The sequence below is a fragment of the Salarias fasciatus genome, chromosome 10 (assembly GCF_902148845.1).
Source record: "Salarias fasciatus chromosome 10, fSalaFa1.1, whole genome shotgun sequence".
NCBI lineage: Eukaryota > Metazoa > Chordata > Actinopteri > Blenniiformes > Blenniidae > Salarias > Salarias fasciatus.
In genome coordinates, this window is record NC_043754.1 from 23,402,512 (window position 1) to 23,427,582 (window position 25,071).

General features: G+C 45.0%; 1 protein-coding gene and 5 non-coding genes across 6 annotated transcripts; all 6 read right to left on the reverse strand.

The window, feature by feature from the left end:
- Nucleotides 1-1,847: 1,847 nt before the first annotated feature.
- Nucleotides 1,848-5,942, reverse strand: LOC115395540 (CAAX prenyl protease 2-like). Its single transcript, XM_030101116.1, has 9 exons — nt 5,833-5,942; nt 5,542-5,644; nt 4,976-5,059; nt 4,376-4,454; nt 4,098-4,265; nt 3,830-3,901; nt 3,343-3,405; nt 3,024-3,265; nt 1,848-1,859 (listed from the first exon to the last, which is right to left on the reverse strand). Exons 1-8 carry the CDS (start codon nt 5,940-5,942, stop codon nt 3,045-3,047), a joined length of 900 nt encoding a protein of 299 aa, XP_029956976.1. The 3' UTR covers nt 1,848-1,859; nt 3,024-3,044.
- A 430-nt stretch (nt 5,943-6,372) lies between these two features.
- trnae-cuc (transfer RNA glutamic acid (anticodon CUC)) lies at nt 6,373-6,444 on the reverse strand. Its single transcript has one exon. It is a non-coding gene; the product is annotated as a tRNA-Glu (tRNA).
- A 1,334-nt stretch (nt 6,445-7,778) lies between these two features.
- Nucleotides 7,779-7,850, reverse strand: trnae-cuc (transfer RNA glutamic acid (anticodon CUC)). Its single transcript has one exon. It is a non-coding gene; the product is annotated as a tRNA-Glu (tRNA).
- Nucleotides 7,851-9,405: 1,555 nt separating this feature from the next.
- trnae-cuc (transfer RNA glutamic acid (anticodon CUC)) lies at nt 9,406-9,477 on the reverse strand. The gene has a single exon. It is a non-coding gene; the product is annotated as a tRNA-Glu (tRNA).
- Nucleotides 9,478-23,783: 14,306 nt separating this feature from the next.
- On the reverse strand, nt 23,784-23,856 carry trnar-ccu (transfer RNA arginine (anticodon CCU)). Its single transcript has one exon. It is a non-coding gene; the product is annotated as a tRNA-Arg (tRNA).
- Nucleotides 23,857-24,497: 641 nt separating this feature from the next.
- On the reverse strand, nt 24,498-24,569 carry trnam-cau (transfer RNA methionine (anticodon CAU)). The gene has a single exon. It is a non-coding gene; the product is annotated as a tRNA-Met (tRNA).
- Between the last annotated feature and the right edge of the window lie 502 nt (nt 24,570-25,071).

Consider the following 25,071-nt stretch of genomic DNA (forward strand, 5'->3'; position numbering starts at 1 on the left):
ACTGGCCTGATTTATCTCGGCAGCATTTCCTCATCCCTGCTCCTGTTTCCCCCTTGGTTCTAACGCACACGCACATCCCTCACGGGCCCTGGACTCGGTTTTCACTGCATTTCTGAAACTAAAAGCAGTGTCTGACTCAGCGTATACAGAAGAAGGTGAATTGCTCCCAAAGGGGAACGTTAAAAACCTCCTCCAGATTTGTTGTCGGTAGAGAAGTCCAAACACAACCTCTTCTCTTCCTTTCTTTCACTCGCCTGTCTTCAAATCAAACTCCCAACTGTGAAGTATCAGCTCCAAAAAAGTGTCTCATTAGGCAGTGACTACAGGCTGCCAAAAGCTGTTAGATTCTAGCAACAACAAAAAACACACACACACACACACAGTCTAAGTAGTAAATACAGTGGCCTTTGTCTAAGCAGCTGTCAGCGCTGATCCAGTGCAGTAATGTCTCTCAAACTCTAAACTCTCAGCAGCCAGAAGCTGAAGAGTCGCTGGAAAGAGTCCAGGTGAGTCTGCGGTGTGAAGTGGGGCTGGAGCACGATGACAAATCAGTCGTCTGCCCTTCAGTAAATAAAGATTACACAAACAGCCTCTTTAATCCTGTTAAAAGTTACATTTTTCAAAGTGCAGCAGTGCGAAGCAGGAGATGGATTCTTCTTTGACATCAGCGATGACTTTATATGGTAAATATGGAGGATATTATATTGTTACACGGCAGCATTTCAGTGATAGAAATCAGATGGAGACCAGTCAGTAAGTCCGACCGTCTCACTGAAACTTCACTGACATGGAACGCCACGAGGATTCGCCTCCATTATAAACTATTTGCTCTTCAACAAACAGTAAACAGACAAATAGAGATGGATGTCAGGGATTAAAACCACATTTTGTCTTTGTTGGAGGATAAAGAAAGCTAAGGGGAGTGCAAACTGTTAGGCCGAGATTAACTAGAGGAACAACTTAGAATAACTGATGACGAGGCTGGAAAACATGCTGATATTCAAGCAGTATGTCATCACAGTCTTTTCTCTATACACTGAATTGATCACACATTTAGCACAATCATGTTTAGTCTCTTATAGCGCCTGTGAATAGTGAGGTCTTTGAACAGGTTTTTATGGTCTGGTATCTTTTTTTTTTCCAGGGATAAAGCGTCCATGGAGGCAACAGAGAGGAAAACACAAGTTCAATGAAAAAAAAGCAGAAAGTAATATGATCAGGAAGTATATTGAGCTTGTTGTTGATTTGACTTAAAGGACATTTCTGAGAGTTTTTCGCAGTTAAAATAAATATTAGAAATACACCACAAACCTTAAAGGGGCTGTATCATGCAAAATTCACTTTTTGAATGTTTTAACCTTGTTATATAGTTATGTACTCACCAAAAACACCCCCAAAGCGTTTTTTCCCTTCGTGCCTGTGTGTTTGAGCTTCCCTCGTTTTTCTGCTGCTCACAGAGGCAGCCCCTCCCGTGAAAACGGTCTGTTTTCCCATATTGACGTCACACGGAGAAGATGGCTCCCCTGAGCCCCCCTCCCCACAACCATCTGAAAGCAACAATCAAGCAAGAGCAAGAATCTGAAGGGTCTGAAGGGTCTGAAGGGTCTGCGCTTGGTGAGTTTCTCACAGGAAAAGATGTTTTTGCGTGTCTTTGCGTGTAGAGAAGCTAAAGCTAAAGAGCTAAAGCTAACCCTTAGAGAAGCTAACGCGTCACGTATTTGTTTTGAAGCGCTGATTGGTTGAAGTTCGCTGTCAGTTAAAGTCCACAGGGGGAGAGGCGGGATTTCAGTGAAACAGAGCGTTTTCTCTTCCGGGTTTCAGAATTAGCACCAGAAAATCTTTTATGTCACACAAAATGACTTTTCCTTAGCGCCAAAAATAAACTATTACCATGTTAATGTCCGTCCTACTGGCGAAGCAGTTTCCTGCCTTGGGCGCCACGTACTGGGGGGGGGGGGGGGGGGGGGGCACCTTGGTCGTAGAAGGCGCGCCCCGACGCTCCGTGTGACACCGCTCTGCGCCGCTCTGGCGGTCCTTGTGAGCGCCGCACTTCTCGGCATCGCTCGGCGTGTCTGATTTTTTTTTTCTGTGACTCTGTTGGAGGACTCTTCCATTCAGCTTCCAAACCAGCCTGGGGCGACTGAAACCTGTTGTCTGAGTGTAAAAAACGTAAAAAAACAGGGAGTGAATGGTGAATTTAGCCAAATAAATTGAGGAGATATGTAGATTCTAGTTTCATTCCTGATTTGTTTGCTACTGAAGTATACATGGATTTTCTTTCCCTTCTCTGCTTACGGGGTGTAAACACGGTTTTCGTCAGTAACTCATTGGGCTGTCTCATAAATCTTAATTGTCCTACGTAACCTTTCACCTCTCGATCATTTCCATGCACCCTAAATAACCTCCTGTCCTCTCTCTCTGCTCTGCTACTCCACATTTTCAATTTCCCTGGGGAGACACAAACCTTTTCCTCATGCTCCCCTTCTGCCTTTCCTCTCTCTCTCTCTCTCTCTCTCTCTCTCTCTCTCTCTCTCTCTCTCTCTCTCTCTCTCTCTCTCTCTCTCTCTCTCTCTCTCTCTCGGCATTGTTCTGGTCGTTGCTTCGGGTGGTTTCTGCCTCTCCTCTCACTCGTTTCATTTTTTTGCACCATATTTGTCTTTTGCATATGATTTGCCGATGTTGCGTCTCTCTCCTTCGAGTTAAATGCCCTTCTCCGTCTCCTCCGTCGCCGTTCCTTCTCACTCATTCACTCTCACAGCTCATCTGTTTTTCTCACTTGCACACACACACACACACACACACACACGCGCGCGCACACACACCTCCTTCTGGTACCGGTGTTGAGTTTCAATACAGTAGGAAATATTTTCGACCATGCAGGAAATGTCTAAGCTGCTAGAGCCATTCTCTTCTCGCGCTCGCCGACCCACACACACACACACACACACACACACACACATGCATTCAGACACGACGAAGACACTTAAAAGTCTATCCGTGTTTAATCCTGTGCAGACATGAACATGTATTTTATTTCGTGTAACTTAGCATACAGACGCTGACGGCGGAGCGAGGCTGCAGACGGGAATGGCACCATAGAAGAAGGGATCGGTCAGCGGGAAGAGCAGCACCAGGAACATCACTACGCCCAGGACATACAGGAAAAGCAGAAGCGAATGTTGCGGGTGTTGCAGGGCAGCGCCGATGTCCGGTAGGCCCCGACTGTTACAGAAGGAGTGGCACAACACTGGACCCGCCACGTGACCTTCAGCAGAACAAAACACACATTTCATGAGGCGCGGGAAGAGATTAGATATGTACTGAGCGCTGCACTCATCCCACCTGTTCTCATGAATATGAAGGAAGTAAAAGCACCAAACACGGATGTGTAAAGGAACTGCATTCCTGGAATAAAACAGCAACAAAAACAACAAATCCAAATGAAATCTTCTTCTACTATAAATGCAGGAGTGACCGACTGAAGGAGATGTCGTGTTGTTTTGGAAGGGAAGAAAACAGATATGGTTTCCAGTAAATACAAATGCTTCAGTCGAGTTAGCGCCTGTATTCAGTGAGACTTGTCTGAAGTCATTTTGAATTTCCACAGTGTGAGCCAGTGCGCTGGTTTCTAGGGCAGTGCTCCCATTGATTGTCCAAAAGTGTTAACAACCAGCGCAAAATCGCAGTGTATCAGGAAAAAAAAGTCAGTGCAGTCAGCTTTATGTAATATTTGTCAAGTACATCTTGATGTTGTGATAACAAAAGGTTTTACAGATTCATTATAATTAGACTGTTTAGTATTGTTAAACAGACTTTGAAGCAAACTGACCTGATACCAGGAGGATGACCTGCATGCTATCCTTGCCGAGACGCCTTTGCTCTATGATGTGGTGAAAATGAGCTGTGAGAACATAGTGAAGTAGCTATGAACTGCACAGAAATACCAGAAAACATCTCATCTAACAGCAACTGACATGTAACTTGGGCAAAATACCACCAAAAATCATTGTTGAAACTGTAATTCAGCCCGAATATTGAACACTGAACAGTTTAAACGAAGTTGCTTGCAAGTTTAAGTAGTTTTTGAGAAGTCGTACCGACACCAAACAGCAGTGGAGCTGTGAAGATGGCCGCTGTGGGTCCAGTGCAGGGCACCAGCATGGGCAGCATGGCTCCCCTGAACACCAGCTCCTCTGTCAGTGGCGCCACCACCTGGTTCCTGAGCCACACTGCGTCCCTCACGCATAACCTCCACGACCCACCATCTGGGAAAATAAACCTCATGATGACATTATATGGAGGCACACTTGTAAAAGTCTCCTTCCCCCCCCGTTTCTTTCATCACAACACTTCAGTGTTAAGGAGAGAAACACACCCAGTGCTGAGTTCAGCTCTCCGGTGAAGCCGTCCGGATTGTCCACGGCAGAATGAACCAGCGGGCCCAGATAAAAAACCTGGAGCAGGGAACGAAATCCGCTGTTTAAAACACCCAGAGGAAGTAAATAAAACGATTGCAGTTGTGGAGGTGGAAGCTGTGGGGTCATTTCTTTGTGTGCGGTTTAAACATTCCTGCGGGACGGCGCTGCAGCGGGTGATGGAAACTGGAAAGCCTCATGGTGGGAATTGAAACTGAATCTCAGAAGAGTCAGACCTGACTTGAAGCAGCGTTTTAAAAAGTGCTGTAAGAGTGAAACGACTCTGGCTCTGTGGTCGCTCCTGGAGCGCCCGAAAGGCTGATTGGCTGTGATCACTTTCATTTCTGACCACATTAATTCTGGGTGTTCGTCTGACTGGGATAATGACACTTTTTCCCTTTTGCATCAACGGTTTGAGAGTCGTGTGAAATCTCTGCTCGTCTATCCTTTAATTTCAGAGATATCGGGCTGATTTAATTATACAATGGGGATTTCTTTTTTTGTTTTTGTAAGCTTCATTTCATTTCATTTCGAGGGTGATTCTGGACTGCCTGACTTACCACTGTTAGCAGTAACGGCAGTATGAGTGCAGGAAGCAAACCTTTCATACGAACCCCCATCAGCTCCAACACAGAAACATCCACCTGCAGGGGAAATGTGAATTTTTACCATTCCAAAATGAGTGTGAACACAGACATATCCTTTCATTTGTGAGGTCAGGGGTCGTATTATGAATGAGACACTGAATCCGCTCATCTTGATCAGCCCTTTTTCTTCATGTAAAATGTGAGTTTTAAAGCCTGAAACCTTTTCTTTTCCTGTCTGGAGGTTTGTTATTGTGGAGGAAATGTTCCTCAGATGTAGTTTTCTGATATTGACTAGTCTGAAATAAATGTACTCTAATTGATCCTTATCACACAACTGATGCTCTCATGGAGTTCCTGTACAGCTTCAGATGTGACCGACATGCAAATGATGAAGAGTGGAGTCTTTGTTATTGCTCCTGTCTCTAATTTAGTGGAGTACCTGTTCCTGTTTCTCTCAGCACTTTTCCATAATGACATGCGACGCCTCCTCCTGCTACCAGAATAGATTTTGGCGCGGTTCTGCAGTAACATGAACTCACTCTGACTTCAGCCCAGTGCGTCCACGTCTTCACCGCTGCAGGCGACAGAGCAGCGACCAGCAGCACACTGACACAGCGGCGCTTTATCACACTGGGATGGTCCCTGGAGACACACACACACACACACACACACACACAGACACACACACACACACACACACACACACACACACACACACACACACACACACACACACACACACACACACACACACACACACACACACACACACACAGGTCCACAGGGGGGTCTTGCAGCTCTGTCACTGAGGTTGCTGAGAGATTGTCTACCTTGGAAGGTTTCCTTTCCAGACGTACAGACTCCCGACATAGCAACAAGCCAGCAGGAGGCAGCTCAGCACACACACCCAGCACCTGGTGTGGGTGTGCTCTCCCTGCATGGTAACGCCACGCAACTCGCTGCAAAAGATTCAGGAGGTTGCTCGGGTGCGAGAGAGCTATGAAAGCTGCACAGGTTCCTGCGTTGGGCCGTCTTGATCCTGCCTGTCAGCTCAGATTAGCAGAGCTGCAGGAGGAAGCTGATTAGCTCTAATACTCCACTGCAAGACACTGAATGGCCACTTTAAAACAAAGCACCGCCAGCGTATAGGGTGGACGATGCTACATTTAATGGATATCTTTTCTCCACTAGTCACACAGAGTGTAAACATTTTATGATTGATTTTTGAGAGTTCTAAAGTTTGAAGGCCTTGTGTAAAGTTGTGAAATCCCATTTTCAGCATGTTGGAGCATTTTCTTTCATTGAGTCAACATGTGAAAGTGAATGGATGTTCATATGTGTACATGCTGTTAGTGGAGGAAAAGCACCTGTTCCCTGACCGGGAATCGAACCCGGGCCGCGGCGGTGAGAGCGCCGAATCCTAACCACTAGACCACCAGGGAGCTGCATGTGCTCCTTAATGCAATGCACATGCAGAATATGAAGACTACAGAGTGATTAAAGATGAATGCGATCATGCCAATATGACCTCTGACCTTTGAGAATATGACCCCCACCATCCTGCCTCCCCCTCCCCCACATCACACCACCAGTCACCAGCTTTAACTCACTCAGCCTCACATTCCTGCACCACTCACCTGTTATGTCTCGTGGGAGACCCCCCCCCCCCCCCCCCCCCCCCCCCCCCCCCCGCCCCACCAGGAGCCCCACATCTGGGCCAGCACTACCACCACCGCCCAGAACTGCCACCCCGACCCCACCACATGCATATGGGGTCAGCTGAAGCCAGCAGTCGCTCCCCGGCCCTGGCCCAGACCCCAGGAGACTGTGTCCTCCATCCACACCAGGCGGCAACAGGAAACAGGAAACAGGAAACAGAGGTGTGGAGGAGTTGAAAGACAAGACACACCGAATGGCCACTTTCATACAAAGCACCATCAGTGTATAGGGTGGATGACGCTACATTTACTGAATGTGTCTTTTTTCTGCTAGTCACGCAGAGTGTAAACATTTTATTCATTTATTTATTTATTTATTTATTTTAACCTGTCCCGTCCAGCATGGAAGCAGCAGAATGGAGGTCTGGCTGCTTTTTTGTCTCTGACAGATTTGCTCTTCCAAGAGGAGCTTTCAAGTGTCGAGCTCCTCTTGTTAACATGCTTTCCTACTTTATTTTACTTATTTTGAGTACTGATACATGATATTGCTGGACCTGACGGGGGGAGGAAGTGAAAGAAACAAACACGTGAACAGATAATAGTGATAGTAATAGTGTTCATGTATATCACCTCTGACCTCTGAGAAGACCAAAAGCAGGCCAGAGAGGCCCTCAGGGCCCAGATAACCAGCGGCCATCCCAGAGCCCAGATCTGAGCCGCTCCCCCAGGCAGACGTCCACACACCGGCCCAGAGGGGGGAACAGGAAAGCCCCTGCGTGGCTCTTCAGCGGCCAAGGGGCCTCGGTCCCAGGGAGTCAAGACCAGCAGGACCCCCCCCCCCCCGGCATCGGACGCCTGGGGCAGGCAGAGCCGAGAGCCCAGGGCCCAAGAGCCAGCCCCCCAACTCAGGTAGAGGGCCCTGACCTTACCCAGGAGAACCGGCTACCCGCCACAGTCAAGCACCCCCCCCCCCTTCCCCAACCACTTTGGGAGCTTCATGTGAAGCTGTGAAGTTCTGATTTCACCATGTTGGACAAGTTTTCTTTTTTTCCTTTCACAGTTTATGTGAGAATGCAGTTTCATAAGTGTGAAAGCTGTTAGTGGAGGAAAAGCACCTGTTCCCTGACCGGGAATCGAACCCGGGCCGCGGCGGTGAGAGCGCCGAATCCTAACCACTAGACCACCAGGGAGCTGCACAGTTGACAATGCAATGCAGATATTAAGAGTCCAGAGTGCTTAAAGATGAACGCGATCATGCCAATATGACCTCTGACCTTTGGGAATATGACCCCCACCATCCTCCCTCCTCCCATCCTGCCCTCCTCCGAAGCACCAAATCCGCACCACTAGACCACCAGGGAGCTGCATGTACACCGGCATGTGATGTGTATCTCAGTTTTTCTTCTTGGTGCGCTGCTACCCCACATGCACTTTTCTGTCGACACTATGTGGTTATTAATTTGTTTTAAAGACATTATAAAAATTCAGGGACCCCCAAGCTATGGCTCGTGGACTCCTGGGGGTCCAGGGACCCCAACTTCAAGAACTGATGCTGGAAATATAGTGTTGATGTACAAACCTTTATTTGTTGGTGTACTGTATTAAAAGAAAGAATGGAAGAAATGTTTTTTTTCATTATCACTCGGTCTTTGTTAGGTGTTCATGAAGTTTTGTGCTCTTGCACTATATTCACTCACATCCTGGCATCTCCTGGAAGCTAAAACCCCCAGTCCTCAAAGCCTCGTGACGCCCCGGGAAGTAAGACTTCATTAATTTGTCCAAACTTTTCTTCTTGTGTAAAGATTCCCTCCATCTTCCCAGGCAAGAAAACAGTATTTCCACTGATGAATACGCAGAAACCTCATCTGTGTGAACAAAGCAACAAAAAGCCGGTCAGTCATGCATTTATTGACAACTGGATCCTTGATGAAGATTCATGTTTCTGTTTCTTCGCAGCATTACTTGCTGTTCTGTGTGTGTGTGTGTGTGTGTGTGTGTGTGTGTGTGTGTGTGTGTGTGTGTGTGTGTGTGTGTGTGTGTGTGTGTGTGTGTGTGTGTGTGTGTGTGTGTGTGTGTGTGTGTGTGTCTGTGTGGTGTGCATTTATACGGAGCAAACCTGGAGGGGGGGGGAGGGGGGGGTTTGCACATTTCTACACAAAAACTACACATAGAAAACAATGAATGAACCTTGAGAACCATTATCTGTTTCCTCGTAGCAGGGACATGCAAACACACACACACAGGCACTCACAACCACATGGACATAACGACATAACGCTCTCTGGATTAAAGATTTTGACGGAGAAGATGGGAGGGATTGTGACATTGTGATCTAGTGGAAATATTATGCTTTTCTACATTTGACAAATATAGTTTGCATTCTGGCGGAGAGCAGTAAAAACCATCAATGCCAAAGCCAAAGCTCAGAGACGCAAAGTTTGATGCCGTAGACACGAAAAGCAAGAATTTAAAACATGAGACAGGTTTTTAAAGAACTCTTCTTTTGTCAGAACTTGGTCTGTCCATATATACAGTTGTTAGGGATATACTTCATATCGACAGGGTGGACTATACATACAGTGTAAACATTCCATGACTGACAGTATTCTTGTGTGTTGTAAACTTTGGGAGCTTTATGTAAAGTTGAGGAATTTCACTTGTTGGACAAGTTGATGAGAGAGTACAGTCAGAGGTGAGAATGGATGCTCATCAGTGCACATGCTGTTAGTGGAGGAAAAGCACCTGTTCCCTGACCGGGAATCGAACCCGGGCCGCGGCGGTGAGAGCGCCGAATCCTAACCACTAGACCACCAGGGAGCCACATGGGCACCCTAATGCAATGCAGATCCACAATATGAAGAGCACAGACTGATTAAAGCTGTCCGTGATCATGCCAATATGACCTCTGACCTCTGAGAATATGACCCCCACCATCCTCCCTCCTCCCCTCCTGCTCCTCTGGAGCACTGAATCCTTACATCAGACCACCAGGGAGCGTTCCATCTGAACGTTGGACTTTCAGCTGTTCGTAGTATGAATGATGAGCTGCCGCCACACCACACTGGCCTCGTTTACACGGGCCCTGTATAATGGAATTGTGGGATGGAGCGGATTGTAAAATGTGTCATGTAAACGCCCGAGTGGATCCGCTTCACTCGGAGCGGATTGTATTTCGGACCTGATCGTACGAGGTCGTCTACACAGATGGATAATCCGCTCCATGGTCATATACACGGTCCTTGACAGGGGAGCGGATTAAACGGGGGATTATTTGTGTCGCGTACGTAGTGACGTGATGAAGTGTGCAGTAAACTGAAAGCGCAACAATCAAAACAACAAGCAGAAGAACTCGACGGTGGTTGAGAAACACTTTTTTAATTAAAAAAAAAAAACACTGGAGAGGAGAAATGGCTGCAAATCGCTCAACAGCAAGTTGATCGAAGAGCTTCATAGCAGAAAACTAGCGTGCCACACAGCCAGTGTTATGGATTAACTGGTTCCCTTGTTAATGAGTGACAGATTTCTGGGTAAACACATGCTGGTAACAGCCGATGGTGTTGATATTTGATAACAAATATGCATTTTATTTCACTTAACGAAAACGTGCAGAATTTATTCATGACAAATGAAAGCAACTGATATTTATTCTTTCTCGTGACATTTATCAACATCAGCTCATAAATAGACAGCCAGTGTGTGACAGGTACACAGCAGGGGTGTGAGGTGTGAGGCGGAGCATCGTAGCATCGAGTCGGTGAATTGTGCAGCTAGTTTTTTTTTTTTTGTTTACACATAATCTGCGTTAATAACACAGAGGGTTTGAGTCCATCATATTCCTATATCTGATATGTCTTGGCTTGTCAATAAAAATTTTTCAAGGTGCGAAATGACCCTCAGCAAAACAATTCCAATCATAAAGCACCATAAAGTATTCACTAGAAAAGTCAGAAGGCAGGCTTTGGCTTTAACGGTGAGACACTAATGTCACGATGCTGCGGCTTTACCTACATCACCACCAAAAACAGAAACACAGGAAGATGAACGCCGGGGTTTGAATAGTGAAAAAACTCACATAACACACTATCAAAATATCAACGGTGCAATAGATAAATAACAATCTGACACATTTAAATAAATAAGACAACAGGATTTCAATTTTAATAATATATTAAGACAGAATGAAAATCGCTCTTCGCAGCGATTCTCAGAGTTCTCTGGAAAAACAAAAGCTCTTAAAAAAATGGGAGTCCTGAAAGTACTTTTCAGTCTTCTCACTGTAGCTCACGTTGCTACAGTTTATTGCTGTATTTCCTTTAAACCTCGCTCCAGATGCTCCAGTGCACTGAAACACACACGCACATACACACATTATTACAAACAGCTCAGAGCCAGTTTTTGCCATTTTATTAACCGACAGTGCATCAACCCCGGAACGGCAAAGTGACTCTGATGTGGAATTTACATGGTTTTTTTTTTATAATAATGAGAAATTCATGATAGTCATGTGATAAATGTTGGCGCTGAAACAGACACACACACACACCGACGTGGACGTCTCCGATGGTCTCGTCCCGTGGTTGAGCGGAGACTCCGGCTCCTGGAGGAGCAGCTGCTCCCTCTGCTGCTGAGCGGACCTCTGCTGCCAGCCTGCAGGACACAGCACAGCCTGAACTACTGGATTTACTTAGATGCATTTTTGAAGTTTTTGATCCATATGTGTTTATTAGTATGTTTTTAAAGGGCCACATGACAATAGAGCTTCATACACATTAAGGACCGGAGATATTTTATGACCACACAAGTAACGTCACATAAAATGAACGGACCTCAGTTTGAAGACGGAATGTAAGAAAGAAGAGTCTGAGCCAGCGACCATACACGGTCATTACAGTCTTCTCTCTTATTTGGGTAGAAAAGTCACCAATATAAACTAGAGACGATGACAAAACATCACTTTCTCAAAATAACACATTCTTGGCAGCACACTGTTGCCCAGCAGTGTTAGGATGTGAAAACCAGACCTGAAGACATCCAGCTCGGGATTCTGCAACACTGTGGGATTTTTCTTGAACTGTAAAACTTTAAACATCATATATATTCATCACCATCATATTTTTTGCAATATATAAAAATAGTACAGACTGGTTATTCTATTGAAATTAAAATGTTACAAAATCAAAAAAAAAGCAAGTCCTAGAATAGCTTTTAACAACACCCAGAGGTGAATACACTCCACTTGAAGCATTTTAATGAGTGCCTCATAAAGGTTCCACTTTGTTTGGCTGAATTCTGCACGGCTGCGCCTGCTGCCGTGCACGACTCGCCCGTTCCCATGAGGCTCTGCTTCTGCTCCGTCTCCAGAGCCGCCGGCTCACTCGGCAGGCTGGAGTCCTGCAGACGCCGACCGCAGCCTCCGTCCTACAGAGACATGAATCCAAACACGTTCAGCCACCACGCATGAACACACACAGGCGGCGTTGAGGGAAGGGGAAACAAGAGCACAAGCAGAGGAAGAGGGTCAACAGATTAGAGAAATGCATAAAAGGAGGAGAAAACGCATGATTCCTTCAAAAGGAACCCAGAATACTGACTGACATGTGATTCCATTTCTGCGGCAGCGACGGAGAAAAGCAGCAGGGATGAGAAACTGACGCTGACCATCGTTTCCCGAAGTCTGTGATTCTGGAAGTGTGAACAAACGAGGGGCAAATCAAGTCATCGAAGTGAAAAAGAGGGTGAATCAAGAACAGTTACAAATGTGTAGCTCTTGGAAAGCTTTGGTGTGTCGACCTTTTAAGTTTTAAAGGAAGTCATTGTGTCTTCATCCTGGAAAAATCATATAAGTATTTAAACTTGAGGTTAAACAAAGGTGAAAGCAGGAAGTGTTTCCCTTGAAGCTAACATGATTTATAGATTATTGTGTTAACATTGTTTGCACAGCCGGAGAAAAGAAGGAAAATAAAGCATTTTTTACCTGAGTAGTACCAGATTTGACGTCTTGGCAGCTGACCGCGGAGGCGGGGCTCGAGCTACAGACTCATCAACTGAAGCCACAGGAGACAGATTAACATTAACACTGCTTTCATTGGAGATGTGGATTTCATAATGACTAACTCTAAGTTTCATTGGAGAGAAAATGTGATTTACCGTAACCGTTGGGTGAAAAAAGAGCAAACTATTATCTAACATCATGACAGTTGGTCTTTCCTTCAGACAGTGCTGTTTCCATGTGAGGAAGCTGAGGGCGTTTCAGAGGATTTGTACTGGAGCGAAACGCATTACGGCCACATGCTGCGAGAAATATTTACATTCCTTTAAATATCACATTACTCAACACAGACAGTGGTCGATCAGCGTCAGACCAGAGTCTCACACTCCTCTTCAGCGCACACATCTGGCATCTTTAGAAGCTCTGGGGGAATCAGCTCAATCTGTACCTGAGGTGTCGTGAACTTGGTTTTATGGCGTGTTTATCTGTGCTTAGAGCTGGAACTCTGCTACTTCAGATTCCTGATTGCCCCTGAGGCGCATTAAAGGTTAACCTCCTCTTTTCAACCCTCTGTTTTGTTTTTATTGAACATTTTTTTCTCTGCCTCAGTTTTTTTGTTTGTTTCTGGTGAAAGCAGTTAATTAACAAACAGGGTTTCTAACCTTATAGGTGGAGTCTGTTATGATGAGCAGCAGGGGCGTCACTCGGTTTTAGGTCCGGGGGGGGGGGGGCTAAGCCCCAAGGAGATGCACAGGAATTGCCCCCAGTGGACGGACTGAGTGCGTTGCAGGGCAGCTGCCTCTCCTGGTGAGTGAATGTGTGTGTGTTGTACGTCACTTTGGACAAAAGTGTTTGATAAGCGAAACTGTAAAGTGAAAGCAGCTTCTGCATCACAGAAACAACCAGAGTTCAGAGACTAAACAGAGGAAAGAGTGAGGAGAAAATCAGAATACTGAATTTGGCTGCAACTTCAGAAAAAGCCCAGAGGGGTGGAGGAGGATCTTAGAGTCTGTTTGTCCTCCATCACTCCAGAAAATAGAAACTGTGTTGTGAGAACCAGGCTCACCTTCTTCCTAATTTAACCTGTTAGTGATGTGAATGACTGAGATGTGTGTGATAAGACTATATATTTATTGGATGTCTACAACTGTTATTCAATTCAATTCAATTCAGCTTTATTTATTAAGTGCCGATTACAACATGGTCATTTCTAGACTCTTTACAGAGAAAACCCAACAGATCCACATGAACAAGCATAAGCGACTGTGGAAAGAAAAAACTCAGTTTTAACCGGAAGAAACCTGCAGAACCAGGCTCAGAGGTGGCGGCTTTCTGCTGTTCCGGTTGGGGTCAGGGGACAGAAAGAGAAGGAGACAGTACAGATAGCTTCTTGTATCTACATACATTTCATATATAAACAGAGAGAACATAGGCTACAAGAGGAACAATCATCAATGACATGTAGTAATAGAATGAAATTACATTGAAACGAGAGAAAGGAGCAGAGCTGGGAACCGGTTCCAGGGTTAAGTAAAAAGTAAAAGTAAAGTCCAGGGTTAAGTAAACGCTTACACCCACTGGGTCCGGGTTACCTCAGTTAAAGGTGCTGTAGGCAGGATTCGGCATCTCCGCCATCTTGCTTAGGGTTACCTAAGCAAGATGGCGATTTGACCCATCTAAGATGGCGATTTGAAACCCAGCACAGCCAATCCTGTCCTGTTTTCTCTGACATCACGCCCTTACACAAGTTAAGCCCCTCCCACAAGAACGTGTGACGAACGCCCCTCGACCAATCACGGTTAGAGCCTCAGGGGCTCTTCTGATTGGTCAAAGATACCTGGAGCTGTCGAGATTCCTTTTCAGCTCAGAACAGAGACAGATGGAAACGCTGCGCCCTCACGGTAGTGCAGTTATGCTACACTCCTAAAGGATTATCAATGGATACTCTAACATTTAATCCAAAGAAAACACAGAAAAATTAGCATTGACTAGCAAAATCCTGCCTACAGCACCTTTAATCAGTGGAGCAGCTGTTACATGTTTATCAGTTTTCTGCCAATGATTCAAAGACGCGTTGAACCACTTCAATAAGTTTTGAGCTGTTTGTTCAACAAACAGGGTTCATCAGGCCTGAGTCAGTGTTCTTACTGTCTGGAGTAAACTGAAGATGAAGGAAACTCTCTGCTATGAAGCCTCAGAACTACACACCTTATTAACAGCCTCCTATTAAGAACTATTAACAACTTCCAGCAGCCCGCTGTAACTCCAGGACCCCACTGGAACATGTGAGCTGACCTCTGACCTGCCTGACTAGAACGCAACATCCACATTACAGCACTGCTCATGGTCTGACAGCTTAAAAGCTGTAAATTTAAAATTCTGAATGTTGTGAAGTGAAATTGCAGCTTCAGTAAGACTTTGCCTGTTTAGAACTATAGAAATTGTATTGACATTTAATTTAGTTCAGTTCTTTTCTACTCCACAGATCTTAAATATCTAGATATGAACGTTCAAAAATAGATAACTTATTTGGCATTTGTAGTTCAAAATGGCAGATTGAATTTAATTAACATGAGGATTATGAGGAGTCCTTGAAAATTATTCTCCCCTTGTTCATGGATCCTAAATGTTTGAGAACTCTGGTACATAATGTTAAATCCAGCTTTTTATTTGTCAGACAAGAAGCATTTGGTTTATTAACAACATGGGACTTTCTGCTGGTAACTGGAGCTAACTAGCTGTCACTACCAGCAGTGATCAATACTTAATTTCTTGAAAAACTTTCTTATAGTCATCTTTCAAAACCATCAAATGCCTGAAAGAACACAGAAAAAATGAAGAAAAAAAATCTCAGAACAAAACAATGCTTCTACACTATGTGAACTATTTGTATTTATTTATTTATTTATTTATTTATTTATTTCACCACTCCTGGAAAAAGTCAAAGCAAACTTAGTCTTCACCTTTTAATTATTGAGTTTGATTTCATGAGACTCCATCTTGTCAAAGTGTCTGGAGGCGCAAAAAGAAAGAAAAATGCTGAATTTGCATCACAATCTAAACTTAAACAGAGCTGATATTATCAATTTAGATATTTCAACACACAAAATCCATGTAAAATACTGTCACGCATCATCAATGAAAACAGATAAAGTACGTTTATTCTGGATGGGAGTGGTGGAGGATGGCTCAGAAACAAAAGCCAGGCCGTTTCTCCAGGACCTGCTGAAGCTGCTGACCTTCACTCCCTTCTGACACCACTGGAGCAGCGACAGGCTGGAGTTCACCACATCCTCAGTCAGCAGGTGAGAGGAAAGTGTGTTTGCATTTTTTTTATACGGTGTATTATTTAAAAACATGGAGGAATTGGTGTCAGTTTGTAAACCTTTACCTCCCTGGTGTTTTCCTTCCCATCGGCCTCCTCCTGGACGAAGCCGGAGTTTCTTCTTCTGTTGAAGTTAGGGAGTCGAGATGACTTCGTTTCACAGCGATAAGGAGACATGGAGCTGTTCCCAGGCTCAGGCCATGCTTTCTTCTCTCTGTCCTCGTCGACCTTACTCTGCTGGTGTTTTCGCCTGAGAGAAGGCGAGAATAAAGACGGACAGATAAGAGTTGGTAAAATAAGATTATAAAGCGATCTGGTTTGAAAAATATCCAAGCTGTGTTTCCAGCAAGCGGCATGCAGGCTTTGTTACGTGATAGAAACAAGCGGACACTTCTCAGTGCTGACTGGATGTTCGAGGGACACACAGCTCTGACTCATGTAGCAGGAGAGCTTCAACGCAGGTCTGTGCTGTTTGGCTGAGTCCTGCACCAAACAGTGGTGAAACACTGGAGCAGCACGGCCACACACACACACACACACACACACACACAAATACCAGAGCTGCTTTGTTTGGAGTAAGTTCAACACAAGCCTTGTGTCAGCCAAGGAAAGGCAAAGTTAAATCTCAAACATGAGACGGTGCTTGAACACTGGGCTTTCCAAGCCAGCAGGACAAATACTGAAACATTCCAGCTGTGGAGAGAAACAAGGCCTTTCTGTGTCTGTCATGCATGTTTTATCTTTTCTTGTGGAAACAAACCTCAGGATTGGGCTGGTTTTTACTTGACTCACGTTTCCACTAAAGCTTCATCTGCTAAAACAGGCAATAAAATGTCACATCTTCATGATTTTAATGGGAAACTGTGTAAATATTGCAAAAAAATCATTAAAATAGAAGCAATTTGATGCAGAGGAGGCGAGGTTAAATACAAGGAACCCTTTGCATGTCATTTGCAGAGAGCAGCTCTGGTGTCCAGCCGACCCCGACTTACACATCCTCCACTCTCCGAGTCCAAGATATCACCGCCAGTGTCACCAGGGACTGGAACCAGCCGCTTCATGCCGCGGGGAGCAGCGTCAGGGGACGCACCGCCTGACATCTGTGGAATTTTAGCCAACAGGAACCTTTCTTCTCCTTGAAGCTTCTTGTCATTGGAGAGACTTTTCGTGTCTTTTTCAAGACCTGTTTCCAAACACGTGGCTGTTCAGTTCTCCTCATGTACTGTACTGTCTTGGTGTGTTTTGAGTCCGACTCCATGCTGCTGCTGTTTGTGTTGGTAGGAAGAGGCCAAGGCACCAGAGAAGACTGGGCTGCTACCTCCAGGCTGTGACCAGTTCTGCTGGCTGCGTCAGCTCTTTGTCCTTCCTGTGACTGTTCTTGTGGCTCGTTGTGTTGAGGTGCAGACTCTGGCTGCACTGCGTGACTAAATGCTTCCTTCTGCTGAGGAGCCAGAGGAGGTTTCAGATGTGGACTGTCTGTCTGATTGGTTAAGGATTCGGGAAGTTCAGGTTTGCTGGTTTTCAGTAACAGCCGGGCTCTCGTAGGGAATTTGCTCACCGAAAGGGAGTAAAGGGTCTGGGCCACAGCGGGGGACGGATCGCCTGGGCTGATACAGGACTGAATGTTCAAATCAACGTCTTTAGATACTCTATGCTGCGTATCCCTCTGTCATCATCATCTGAAATCAGTGTGGCGCGAGATTCTGGCTCAGCTTATTTCATGGCTGTGTCAAGGCCGTGACATCTGGGTTTACTGAAAACCATTCATCCCATGACACCCAGAGTACACCTGGAGCAGAGGTCTGGCGATGTGAGATTGCACTACCAACTACAGAAACTTGCCACAAGAAACACCTCCTTCTAAAAAAAAAAAAAAAAAAAAAAAAAAAAAAAAAGTAGAAACATGTTGGCTGAAGTGGTGCAGAAATCTATCCATCCACTAATAAGCCTCGGCATGCTGCATTGCTACAAGCTCTGCTAAATGACCATAGGGGTGAATATATGTCAGCAATCAGGGGCAAAGGCAGAGCAGACATACATGCCAGCATCACATGCATATTTTCCGTGCAGCACCACTGAGATAACTTAGAAGAAACTGAACCACAGTTTTTATTTCCACTCTTACTCTATGCAAATGTTAAATATGTATTTCCTCAACCAATGGAAATAAGAACTTTGCATTTCTAATTTATCTATGGATTAGATACAAAATCACTCTGATACTGAAAAAAAAAAACACTTCAATAAAATTCTGTTCATACGTACCATAACTATAACCTGTATTGAAGCTCATATTGATACTGGTAATTGAACTGTCTATGAGCGTAATAGCAAAGTACAATTGGGACGGGAGATTGATGGGTTATCACGTATAATAGCAATACATTAAGAAAATAATATTCATATTAAAACACAAAGGCTTTCAATTCAATTCATGTAAAAAAAAAAAATGCAAAGAAAATCCACGGGATGTCTCCAGAAGTGCTATGATTGTGACTTCTTTGGGAGTTAACATGCATGTCTCACATGCACCACTGCAGGACAAAGGCAAATGTGTGTGTATATATATATATATATATATATATATATATATATATATATATATATATATATATATATATATATATATACATACACACCAAGGTCAAATGCTCAGTAAGTCAAGAGTAAAATGATTAAGTAAAAGCTTTGTTGTTTTTTTGTTGTTTTTTTTTTTTGTTTTGTTTTGTTTTAACAGATATGAGTTAAAATCTTCTTCACTGAAGCAAACAGGCAGCCGTCTCAGACTTGCCACCAGACTCAGACCTTGTGCCTCCTTTGAAGATGTGTTGGAGATGTTAACCTTTTCGTCAGTGGTTACCTGACTTGGTGCGGGGTCAGAGAAGGCTGTGGGTGGTGAAATGCCAACACTGGGGGAAATCAGGGGTTCCTCTTCTGATTCTGGGAAAGGTTCTCTGCCTCTACCCCATCTGGACATGACTCATTTTCATGATCTCCCAGTTGGAAATGTTGGTGTGCGGAGCCGTGTGGACGATCTGCCGGGTTGGAGGTCACTGTCTCACAGCTATGGGGCAGACATGAGGGACGGAGACACTGTGAGACCGGACTCACCCTGAAATGACCCACAACGGGACCACAGAAGGCGCTGAGCGCTGCGACTGAAAGCTAGACGACATGCTTGATTAAATAGATCCTTCACAGACTTTGTTTTGGTGCTTGTCCAGAGGGTCATGTGAAAACACACAAATGAAACACGGAGTGGTTGATACATTAACATCCAAGCTGCATCTTACTGAAATAACTATGGCCTCTGGCACAATTAAGAAGAATAACACATCTTCCGACGACACGCAGCTGAAAGTGCAGACAGCCAATCAAAAAGAGAAAAAAATATAATATTTAAATCACAATTTTATTCACTTGGTGCGAACATCAGGTTTTTATGACAGCTCATAACTCTTGCGCCAGTTTTGGGTGGAAGATCATTAAATGATTCCATTGCATCGTGGGTCTGCTGAGCTGACGTTCAAGCCACTGAAGATATTTCATGATGCTTCATCCACACAGTGAGACACTCACCCTCCATGCAACACCCGTCTACGGCTGACACGAAGCAGCAGGCGCCTCCTCCTGCTGCCCTGCAACACACACACCTGCACCTGTCTGCACACGCAAACACACCAACACACAGACATACTGTCATGTAAACGCCCTCATCGTGTGTCCTCCAGAAACGCAGCCGACAGCGTCAGAAGGGGTTAACTGCGGTGAATAAGTCGGTACTGGTTAGACTGCAGCTCCACAGATTACCGTCAGTGCGTGTCGTCGTCTCGCCGTGCAGCAGAGGAACCATCACTGACTCACCCTCCGTCTCGTCTTTCTGCTTCTCCCCCTTCTCTTCAGCGCTCGCACTACTTTCCATCCCTGTTTCCGCTCCAGCCTCTGCGGTGGTCTCCTCCACAGCTGCCTTTCTGCCTCGCTCACGGGTTCTTTGTTGTTGATGCGAGTGTCCTGACCGCCAGCCTCGACATCGGCCTGTCTCTCCTCATCTGCTCCCTCCTGGTGTGGTTTTCCCGATGGCTGGAGATCTTGTTCCCGCCGCAGTCCTGGTTCTGGTTTTGGGGGCGACAGAGGCTCGAGTGCCAAAGTGCCGGCTGATTTGGGTGAAACCTCGCATGAGGTTGATGGTTCCACAACGGGTCCCGTTGGCTCTTTAGGCTCCTCTTTAACTGGTGGTGCGCCGGGCTGAGCAGTAGGTGGGACATTTGTTTTTCCCTCTGAAACGTTCTGCAGCATCGTCTCTGTAAGAGGCAGATGAAAAGATACATAATGGATGTGAGCTTTCTCCTCCTTTCATCTGAAGAAAAAGAAACTCAATGAATGGGGTGTGGCATTCGGGACAGATCATTTCTCTGTTTGACAGGGAACTTTCCTTTATGAGAGGCGGTTGCCCCTGATAATAATAATAATAATAATTAATTTTATTTGTAATGCACTTTACATTTCAAAGAAATCTCAAAGTGCTACAGGGTGAGATTAAAAACAATAGTCAGAGGCAAAAATACAAAGCAAAAGCAAACAAAAACAAAATGACATTAAAACTTCAAAGTCACTAAAATGGAAACAAGGTGTATCTAATAGGCCATTTTAAATAGAAATGTCTTGAGGCCTTTTTTGAAGGTTTCCACACTTAGTGGAGCCCTCAGGGTCTCGGGGAGAGCGTTCCACAGCCGAGGGGCCACTGCCTGGAAGGCCCTGTCTCCCATGGTGGAGAGTTTAGTCCTGGGTTGATGGAGGCAGTAGGTGGAGGAGGAGAAGCGGAGACTTCGTGTGGCGGTGTGGAATGTAAGTGGTTCGCGGAGATAGGCAGGGGCAGTTCCATGTAGGCACTGGTGAGTGAGGAGGCAGACTTTGTAATGGATTCTGTATTTAACTGGCAGCCAGTGGAGTTTTCAGTATGGGCGTGATATGATCAAATTTGCGCCTCCTCGTCAGGATCCGGGCAGCACAGTTCTGAATGTGCTGCAGCTTTTGCAGACTCTTGCCAGGGATCCCGACGAGGAGGGCATTGCAGTAATCCAACCTGGAGGAGACAAAGGCATGGATCAGCCTTTCAGCATCTGGTTGGGAGAGGGAGGGGCGGAGTTTGGCGATGTTTTTGAGGTGGAAGAAAGAGATTTTACAGAGGTGGCGAATGTGGGTTTCGAACGTGAGCTGAGGGTCAAAAATAACTCCAAGATTTTTAACGGAGGATGACAGGGAAATGTTATGACCAAAAATGGGAAGACTGCTGAGGGTGAGGGACTGAGTTTGATGTGTGGTACCAACCAGGATGGCTTCTGTTGTATTGCTGTTTAGTTGACGAAAATTTTCACACATCCATGCCCTTATCTCCTCCAGGCAAACACAAAGTGCTGACGGCAGAGTTGAGGGGAGTGTGGAGTCCATTTTTATGTAGAATTGAGTGTCGTCGGCGTAGCAGTGAAATGAGACATTATGCTTTTGAATGATGTGACCAAGGGGAAGCATGTATATTGAAAAGAGGGTAGGACCAAGAACTGAGCCTTGTGGTACACCACAGCTTACAGAATGAGGGAAAGACTTGGATTTACCGAGTTGCACATATTCTGTTCTGTCTGTGAGGTAGGATTGGAACCACTTGAAAGTGGTTCCAGTGATACCGATCACCCTGACTAGAATGAGGAGTGGAAAAAGATTGAAATGAGAATAAGGAGAAAGAAATAATAAAAAGAGAAAAGTAATAATGAAACAAAAAGGGTGAAAAATCATCACTTACATAAAAACAAACTAATGGGTTGTTCATATTATAATCAGATGATAGATAAAGAAAAGAGAACCCTGCCTCAAATCTTCAAAAATGAACTAAATTACCAAAAAGCAATGAAGTTTTCATTTTTGATTTGTCTCAGTTCATCCTATGCACAAACAGCGCACACAGCGAGGGAGCTGTTGAAAAACAGCATTTTTTACCTCCAGACTAGACTACTCCAACAACTGCCTAAAAAGTCTTCAACTGGTTCAAAATGTTGCAGCCAGAGTTCTCACAAGAACCAGTAGGAGAGATCATATCACCCCATTATTAGCGTCTCTTCACTGGCTTCCTGTTAAATCTAGAAAAGAATTCAAAATCCTTGTCTTAACCTATAAAGCCCTGAACAACCAGGCCCCATCACATCACAGCTATTAGTCCCATACTGTTCTAGGAGAACGCTTCATTCTCAGAGTGCTGGTCTGCTGGAGGTTCCTAGGTTCTCTAAAAGTAGAAAATGAGGCAGAGCTCTGTTAGGGAGGCTAATACAGTCTCTGCTTCTACAGGTTAAGACCTTTCTCTTTAATAAAGCCTACAATTTGAGCTGGTTCAGGCTTTCCTGGACCTTTTTCTAAGGGGTGTTACTGTCGGCCTGGAACTCTCTCTCTCTCTCTCTCTCTCTCTCTCTCTCTCTCTCTCTCTCTCTCTCTCTCGCTCTCTCTCTCTCTCTCTCTCTCTCTCTCTCTCTCCCTGGGATTGACAGTTCATTCCACTATGGGATAGGGCTGCACAATTAATCGAATTTTGATCATGATCACGATTTTGGCAGCTGCAATTAAATTTAGATGATCGTCGCGATTTTTAAATTGAAAAAACGGGCTCTGTTGCGTGTCAAATCAAGCACTTTTTTAATCCAACAATCAGCCAACCACCAGGGGGCGACCTGAGCCGTGTAGCTCCTGCTGCCTTCAGGGACACTCCGTAAAAGTAGCTGCTGATGGACGCCACTGCGGTGTCTCAGTCAGCTGTTAGCTTAGCTGTTAGCCACCGATGAACTAGCTGGCTTTGAACGATTCCTTCATGCTCAAACATCAGTCGATGGAACGCATCTCAACTTCTGTACCGGTGGAAAGAAGATGTAAACGCTGAGCGTCTCGGACAGAACGGGAAAAGCTGTTATTGACGGACAGTTCAGGATGTGAGTGGCGTAGCAGCGGCTTGGAGAGAAAGAGGGAATCATTGTTCTGGTAGGTTTCATTTCTGGGTTTAGCGTGGCTGTTTACTGTTCTCTTGTTGTTTTATCTTCATCTTGTTGTTCAGTGATCTTGTGTTGCTCTCAGGGGTTAGAATGCAGCAAGTGACAGTCGCTCAGCTGTGAGGCGTTCAGGTTCCAAAGTCATAATCCGGCTCTTTTCAGAACAGAGGTCTGGTCAAACGTTTGTAAAAACTCACAGTCGGCGCGTCTATATGTTCGTTTCTAAGGGAAAGCGATCGTTCACAACATTGACATGGTTCTTAATCGTTGTTTAGATTCTAATTAAAACATCTTCAATTATGTGCGTATGCACACCAGACTTCGCTGAAGTGCTGAAGACGCACATCTTCAATTTGACACTTGTTTGTTTAAAAAAAAAAGTGCAATAAAAAGGTATGTTTTACATAACATAATGAATAATCGTGATGAATAATCGTGATTACAATATTGACAAAAATAATCGTGATTATCATTTTGGCCATAATCGTGCAGCCCTACTATGGGACACTAAAAAGTCAGAACACCAAAAAGGTCAGAGGAAGAGGTTGTCTCTTAGGGGGACTAGAGCCGTGATTGAGGGATCGCAAACAGAACATCAGTCCTGGCTGATCCACTGATCAAATGTGACAACCCAGACCCAGCGGGTACAAGCGGCTTACTTAATCCCAGGCTCCTATCATACGCCAGAGGAGACATGGGAAGTGAGGAGAGACACTGAACAACCCAACAACAACTGTCCATGCTGCCAGCAATGTTGACCTTTCTGATGCAACTAAATGTCTGCCACCCCAGATGGGACTCGAACCCACAATCCCTGGCTTAGGAGGCCAGTGCCTTATCCATTAGGCCACTGGGGCCTGAAAAATAGCTTTTCTTCAAAGAAATGTCCAAAATTCTGACAGACCAAAGGGTCCACGATACATCTGGGAATTTCTGCTGTTCATGCAGATTCAAAGAGAGAAGGCTCACATATTCAACAAGAACTAACTTCATCTTCAAACCACACATGCCCCTCCAATCTACCATGGTCACATTCAAACAGTACACTGCATTATGCTCAATGTCACAACAGCCTGGGGACAAAATCAGCAATGTCCACGTCGTGCGGTGGTGCAGAGGTGAAGGCAGTTATATTGTGGCAGAGGACATCATTCAGACAAATATCCAAATACTTTTCTGGGAACATTTTCAAGCAGAGCATGCTGAAAGTTTGCCAAGCATAGAAAATTTAAATGCTACTACATTAGTTTTCTCTTTCTCCTCATCCTCTATGTGATTTCCTGGAATTTCTCTGTGACTTTCGGGAGCCACTGTTGTTTTCCTTCAGGTCCAGCAGGGGCCGGCAGAGTTCTTAAATTTGTCTTTCAGAAGTCTTTGCTTCTTTCCTTGAGTCCAGGGGATATAGTATCAGCTGCATTGCAAGGCAGTGATGCTGAGGGAGGAGGGTTTTGATGGGTGAATCACATCACATGATCACATGGAGGATCATAAATCGTGCTAGCAGAGGATGGTTTCGATCCATCGACCTCTGGGTTATGGGCCCAGCACGCTTCCGCTGCGCCACTCTGCTGTGTCCATGCTGCCAACAGACATTCAATGGGTGAATACGCACATCATTATCCTTTTGTGTCCGTGGTGGACGGAGAGCTCAGACAACATGAACAGGTATGTGAACAACACAGATAGATAAATATATAGCAATTATTTCTAGATCGCACTGCAGTTGTTGAGATTCCCTCTGATCCTCCCTTCCCTGCCTGTGGTCTCTGTGTGTCTCCCATCCTCACCTGCTGTCAGTGTCTCTGTTTCCCCCATCTCCCTCTCCTCATGTTTCCAATGATTCCATCATCACTCTAATTATAGATAAAGTTCTGTGAAGTAAATTAACACAGCTGTGCTAAAACCCTCATATGTTGACAGAAGTATATGGTTCTCTGTCTGTGCAAAATAAACACATATATATTCTCTTGTTACCTCTTGTAAAGTCCAGCAGAATTTACATTTGCTGAAATTATGAGTCGCTGCTCAACAATATTACCGTATTGGCCCGAATATAAGACGAAACTTTTTTT

Excerpts from the sequence above, each read along its gene's own strand:
- LOC115395540 (XM_030101116.1), bottom strand. The coding sequence starts at position 5,942 with ATGCAGGGAGAGCACACCCACACCAGGTGCTGGGTGTGTGTGCTGAGC. Across the intron at positions 5,060-5,541 it reads CGCACTGGGCTGAAGTCAGA|GTGGATGTTTCTGTGTTGGA; the intron begins GTGAGTTCATGT and ends TTTCCCCTGCAG. Across the intron at positions 3,406-3,829 it reads GGTCATCCTCCTGGTATCAG|GAATGCAGTTCCTTTACACA; the intron begins GTCAGTTTGCTT and ends GTTTTATTCCAG.